At 41.8% G+C, this 7329-nt stretch overlaps 1 protein-coding gene across 1 annotated transcript in view; it reads right to left on the bottom strand.

Annotated features, from left to right (window-relative positions):
- LOC106013638 overlaps positions 1-7329 on the bottom strand; it is a gene marked incomplete in the record, with an annotated part of 21499 nt that overhangs the window by 4937 nt on the left and 9233 nt on the right. Inside the window, 2 exon segments of the mRNA XM_013089895.1 lie at positions 5466-5538; positions 7137-7245. Coding sequence (XP_012945349.1) covers positions 5466-5538; positions 7137-7245 — 182 coding nt within the window.

Here is a 7329-nt window from a genome sequence, read left to right as displayed (position 1 = left end):
GTGTGTGAGTGTGTGTGAGTGTGAGTAAGTGTGTATGTGTTTGTGTGTGTAAGAGAGAAGAAAGAGAGACAGAGACAGAGGCAGAGACAGAGACAGAGAGACCGAAAGCAAGAAAGACAGAGAGAGAGAGAGACAGAGAGACAGAGAGACAGAGAGAGAGAGAGAGAGAGAGAGCTAGAGAGAGAGAGAGGTTAGTGTTTATGTTTTATGAGATTTTGTTTTTCTATTTAACCGTCCCTGTGCCTTTCACACAGAAATTTTATTACGCGGGCATGTCGCGGCCGGGTTTTAAACCATTCCGAATATCTCGTTAGCCAAAGAAGCACGAAATCGGGTGAAATCGGTTAAAATACTCGAGCTGTCAAGACTGAGTCTAAAACTTACACAATACGTCAACGACAGGCATTATTTTCATGAGATCAAATATAAGATGTTTATTTACCGCTTCCAGCTGGGCCGGGTACTATCAATTCTAATTTCCAAGAAGGACGATGTTGTTGTTTTTTATCAGTCAACTGTTACTGACCACAGGCCCCATGTTTTATATTACAGGGTGGACTTGCGGGCCGAGCGGAAATTGCTCGCGGCTGGATCGTGCCTTCAGGCCGCAGTTTGCTCATGACTGGTTTGAATTTTTAACTTACTTATTAATAGCTTTGGATTTATTTTGTATCGTTTTGTTTTGTTTTGTCTTGTGCACTCGGCCTCAATTGCTGCTTAAATGACGCTCATGTGACGTTATGCTGTTGCAAGCGCCGTAAAACCTCTACTAAACCAAACATAACTTACTTATGTAGGCTACCATCATGAGGCATGACTAAGTTCTTTGATTTGCTCATGTGTTTGAACAATCACTGTCGTCACTGATTTGCTTATGTGTTTGAACAATCAATGTCGTCACTGATTTGCTTATGTGTTTGAACAATCAATGTCGTCACTGATTTGTAGATACTATCGAGGCCTGAAAAGAAGCTATCAAAGTTGTTAGATAATCTAGGTGGCAGGTTGTGTCAGCCTTGTCAGTCAGGGCCAACCCGGGCTCAGACGGATACAACGTCCTAGCAGACAGACGGATACAACGTCCTAGCAGACAGACGGATACAACGTCCTAGCAGACAGACGGATACAACGTCCTAGCAGACAGACGGATACAACGTCCTAGCAGACAGACGGATACAACGTCCTAGCAGACAGACGGATACAACGTCCTAGCAGACAGACGGATACAACGTCCTAGCAGACAGACGGATACAACGTCCTAGCAGACAGACGGATACAACGTCCTAGCAGACAGACGGATACAACGTCCTAGCAGACAGACGGATACAACGTCCTAGCAGACAGACGGATACAACGTCCTAGCAGACAGACGGATACAACGTCCTAGCAGACAGACGGATACAACGTCCTAGCAGACAGACGGATACAACGTCCTAGCAGACAGACGGATACAACGTCCTAGCAGACAGACGGATACAACGTCCTAGCAGACAGACGGATACAACGTCCTAGCAGACAGACGGATATACTCCCCACACAGTTATCTGCAAATACCTATATAAATTAGTCAGAGTACGCTAAACACAGGCAAGTGCAAATACCTATATAAATTAGTCAGAGTACGCTAAACACAGGCAAGTGCAAATACCTATATAAATTAGTCAGAGTACGCTAAACACAGGCAACTGCAAATACCTATATAAATTAGTCAGAGTACGCTAAACACAGGCAACTGCAAATACCTATATAAATTAGTCAGAGTACGCTAAACACAGGCAACTGCAAATACCTATATATATAAAATAGTCAGAGTACGCTAAACACAGGCAACTACATATACCTATATATATAAAATAGTCAGAGTACGCTAAACACAGGCAACTACATATACCTATATATATAAAATAGTCAGAGTACGCTAAACACAGGCAACTACATATACATACATACATACATACATATGTATAAAATAGTCAGAGTACACCATGGGTCACACAGTACACCACGGGTCACACAGTACACCATGGGTCACACAGTACACCATGGGTCACACAGTACACCATGGGTCACACAGTACGCCATGGGTCACACAGTACGCCATGGGTCACACAGTACACCATGGGTCACACAGTACACCATGGGTCACACAGTACACCATGGGTCACACAGTACACCATGGGTCACACAGTACACCATGGGTCACACAGTACACCATGGGTCACACAGTACACCATGGGTCACACAGTACACCATGGGTCACACAGTACACCATGGGTCACACAGTACACCATGGGTCACACAGTACACCATGGGTCACACAGTACACCATGGGTCACACAGTACACCATGGGTCACACAGTACACCATGGGTCACACAGTACACCATGGGTCACACAGTACGCCATGGGTCACACAGTACGCCATGGGTCACACAGTACACCATGGGTCACACAGTACACCATGGGTCACACAGTACACCATGGGTCACACAGTACACCATGGGTCACACAGTACACCATGGGTCACACAGTACACCATGGGTCACAGCACGGTGGAGCTGGGCACTCCTCAAGTCTGGGGCACATGGAGACATCGGCATCGCGTGAAAACTTTTTTGTTTGTTGTTTTTGATGAAAAAACAGCTCTCTGTCAGCCTGTCCTTGGTGGTACGCAGAACCTCCCTCCAAAAATCGAAATACATGAAAATAGCACTGAACAGTGTTGATAGTTTTAGATTTGGGGGAGAGGAGAGGAGGTGCTTGGTGCTAAACATACAAATAGCGAGAAATTGGCTGCCAAAGTATGGTGACTTCCAAAGCTCTATGTTCCCTGGAAACTACAAATTTACATGTCACGTGTCTTTGATCAACGTTTATCAGTAAAAACCCCGCATAAATAGTTTAAATAGTCAAAAAAGGTATTAAACTCAAAATAAAACAAAATTCGATCATGTTTCCCATCATTTTGGGAAAAATGTCGATTTCTTCAATTATATTATTATGACGAGTGCGTGGTTTCACTCCCATGTGTTTGTACCGCGCACAGCCGGTCATATTTCATACGTAAGGAATCAGACTTTTATACTCCGAGTTTTCTCAGTGAGAAATTATTAAATAATATCCCAAATGAAATATTTCGACAGATGTGGAGATTTTTGTGTGTCTTTTTGTTCTTTTCTCTCTGGTTTTTTTTTTTTTAATATGCAAAAGTGCGATGGTACTTGAAAAAAAAAATTTGATCTTTGTTCTTTCTTTCTTTCTTTCTTTCTTTTCTTTCTTTCTTTCTTTCTTTCTTCCCTTCTTTCATTCATTCATTCATTCAATTTATTTACTTATTTATTTTTTATTTTTAAAAATCTATTTATCTATTTATTTTAGTCGGAGGCCTTGCATTGCAAAATTTCGAATAACAAAGTCACTGATTTTGTAGTGCAGTCAAACTATTCTCAAATATCACTTTAACTTTAACAAGTGAATCAATGCTTCCCATACTTTGCACAGCAGCTTGCATGAATTTGTATCCACCTAATCTTATTTTTCCACAACACTAGGACCTTTAACGTGCGCAACTTGCACACGGAACATTCGAGTTTTTCGCCCGTACCCGAGAAGACTAGGTATTTGATCATACCTACCATAAGATCAAGTGTGTGGCTGAAAGACAGCAGTAAGAAGGAGCAAAGAAGTAGCATTTGAGACAAGATTTTTAGAACTTTTCTTCATAAATTTATATAAAATACTATAAATCTCCGTCACGCGGAATTGTTCACAGCACTTCCCGCTTCTCACTCACATTAATTTGCATTCGCATAGCTTACGTCACAGCTCACCAATGACACTATCAGTGGCAAAACTTGTTAGATAAAAAAACAGAATTGAACAATCTGTAGGAATAATGCTGCTATCTTTATTTTTTAATGCCCCCAAAGCAGTGGGTCATCAAGAGTTGTCGAATGACCTGAATGCTCATTCCCAATGATAGAAAGAGGTTGCCTGTCACTGAATAGATTATAACCAGCGTCTTTGGTATAGCGGTCGGGCGCCTCACCGTCATACCCAGAAAACCTGAGTTCGATTCCCGCGTAGGAAGAATTCTTATCGAGTATCTCATAGAGCAGTGACTGGAGAAGATGGAAACTAGTGCTGGGCGGCAAGGTTCCCCCGATTATTGAAAGCTAGGAATCGTAGGAATCGACCCCGAACCCAATTACTTACTTTTTAATAATGTGATTTCTTCCGGTGGTTTCCTGGTTGGCTGCGAACATGTTTAAAATTTAGGATAACCTTGATTTCGGAACACTACGTACCAAACATCAACTATTATTTTTCTTTTAAAAATTCTTTTTTAAAAAAAGAAAAGAAGATTTGAATTATTAAAGTAACCGATAACCGTCGGTTTACTTAAAAAGGAGTCGGAACTTTTCTTCCGTAGCATTAATCGTGGGAGTCGGTTCCGGAATCAGTTCTGCGCCCAGCTCTAATGGAAACCTGTTGTGGCAATTGAGGAGTAGGGCACCACATGACGAGCGAGGTCATGGTGATAGATGTATGCTGTATGCTTCCGCGGAAGCCGAGAATGTTTCTGAGTGTTCTCAGAGGGTCTGCTGGGGTAATAATAATATTTGTAAAGCGCATAGAGCATGCTCTTGAGCATGGATAATATGCGCTATATAAATGCAATTATTATTATTATTAGTGATAGATGACAGGCGACCTCGGTGTTTCTGCAAGGACATTGTATTGCTCTCCTCCTCGGCTGGCCCATACGACAATGACAATCTATATTCATCTCGCAGGGAGAAATTTGTCTTGCTCGTTAACAATGGCAGTAGACGTTACAAAGGTAAGGTGCACTCTTACCGTACACACAACAAGACAGGACATTTGTAAATTATACGTCATGTCTCACATGCTGGAACAACCCGCCCCGTAAAACACTCTCTCTCTCTCTCTCTCTCTCTCTCTCTCTCTCTCTCTCTCTCTCTCTCTGTTTCATTTGTAGCACTGTGAGTTCAGTAACCTCACTGCAGTTGGTACGAATGAATTTCTATAATTGTCTGTACTTGCTTTTTGGAATGGTATCGTTTACTGCGGGTCGATTGTTGAAATTCCGATGTCAGTGGGTGGCTATGGTCACTAGGCATAGTTTCCGCAGGGTCGAAGCCTACGATCTAATTTTTATTGTTTTAAAATAACTGTTTCGATGTGTGCGTTTTGCTCCTGCGTCATTGTTATACCAGAGAGAAGGGGACTTCGACACGAACTTTCTATTGGTTGGTTTAGTTTAGTTTTGAAACATGATTAGGTCATAATATAAGTGCCGAAAATTAGAGGTATTAGTAGAGAGTAATAGGCCAAAAAAAAGAAGAAGGAAAGATAAGGAAAGTAGATTTTTTTTTTCAAGAAAGAAGGAGCAAACCACATCAGAGCACCCGCCAACCACCCGCTACGGCTGGTTTGACTTACTTTTATAATTTGGTCGTCAATAGCTGTGGCTGGTTTAGAAGGCTGCAATATCCTTCCCTCTGAGTCGCAACATCTGGAAAGAAAAGCAAGAATCTAGGATGCCGGTGGCGTGATGGATTAAACTACATGTGTATACTTTTATATATACTCTAACGGCCTCCTGTATAAGACAATCACCTGTACAAACGGCCACGTTCTATTTCTCTTTTGCTCTTTTTTTTAAAACATATAAAGACACTGTATAAAACATCCACCTGTCTATGACTACCACTTTTCTTCACGTCATTCTGTCCCAGGGATTTTATGCACCCCGCATAATTTAGCAAAAATTGATCATTTTTTGAAATAATTTCTTATTATTTTCCTTTATCATTCTTTTTTAAAATTAACAGAATCGCATAATTTCATATTTTTGGGTTCATTTTGCATAATTTCATCATTGGATGGCTGTCTTAGGCAATTTGGACAGTGTCCTCTGTGTAAAGGAAGAATGTGTATTATGGTAAACGCGGCCTGCACATGATCTGCAGGAACATCCAGTCTGGGTGGGCTTGAACGTTTGGTATTCATTAATTGTTTCCTCCTTTTTCCGCCAATCTTCGCCAGTCCAGGTCTCATTAACCTACAGTTATCATCACCATCCTCATCATCATCATCATCATCATCATCATCATCATCGTCATCCTCATCATCATCATCATCATCATCATCATCATCATCATCATCATCATCATCATCAATACCAACGAACATCAACGTTTGTTGTGATGTGTCCCGAAGGCGCTTTACCGTCGCACACGAAAGGTTCGACTCATGTCATATAAAGATTATATTTTGATTGTGTGTCTCGGTCTTTCAGCAAGGGACGTTGTATCTCGGGTTGACCTGAACAGACAGATTTGAAGCCGGCCGTCCAAAGTATCCAAAGTCTTAGTTAGTTTTAATAGAGGTTTCACGACGCTCGCAACTGCATAAAGGTCATATGAAAAAGTCTGTCGTTAGGGGGCGCCAAACACCTACATATAAAACCAAAAAGAAGTGAGAGGGTGGCGGGTGCTCTCGTGTGGTTTGCTCCTTCTCTCCTACCAAACATCTGTAACACATCTAATCTTCTCATGCTCATATGACCTTATGCAGTTGCCAGCGCCGTAAAACCTTTACTAAAACTTTAAAACATCTGTTGTCCTTATCTCGTCCTTCTTCTTTTCTTTTTATGTTACCATCCGTCGGTGGCCTAGTGGTTAGGCTCTCGGACTCGCAACCGTAAGGTCGAGGGTTCGAATCCCGCCAGGGGCCCGACGTTGTGTCCTTGGGAAAGGCACTTTGCACAAATTTTCCTCCCTTCACCCAGGTGGAAATGGGTACCTGGCTATAGACAGTGAACGATCTTGTCAGTTTGATAGTGTTTGAGCGCGTGAAATCCGCAGCTTGCACTGTATGCTTCCGCGGAAGCCGAGAATGTTTCTGCGTGTTCTCAGAGGGTCTGCTGGGGTAATAATAGTTGTAAAGCTCATTGAGCATGCTCTTGAGCCTGGATATGCGCTATATAAATGCAATTATTATAATTATTATTATCTCTTATCTTCGGTACTTATGTGACTTAATTGTGTTGAAAGTGCGTAAAGCTCTAACTAAAACTTTAAAGAAAAAAAATTACCACAAGAAACGTACCTCATGATCAAAGATTTGTTGAGAGCACCGATCATGTCTCCCGGCCCAACTGGCCCTGTGCTCAGAGTGGCCACTAAATGGTTCAACACTGTGTTGTTCTCAACGGCATCTGGGAGAGTAAGAGAGAGAGAGAGATATCATGACACGTTTAAACTTCGGAACAGAAGAAAAAGAAGAAGAAGAAGAAGAAGAA

The sequence above is a fragment of the Aplysia californica genome, unplaced genomic scaffold (assembly GCF_000002075.1).
Source record: "Aplysia californica isolate F4 #8 unplaced genomic scaffold, AplCal3.0 scaffold01075, whole genome shotgun sequence".
Taxonomy (NCBI): Eukaryota; Metazoa; Mollusca; class Gastropoda; order Aplysiida; family Aplysiidae; genus Aplysia; species Aplysia californica.
The sequence above is the reverse complement of the archived record's forward strand: the minus strand, read 5'-3'. Positions and strand labels throughout refer to the sequence as shown.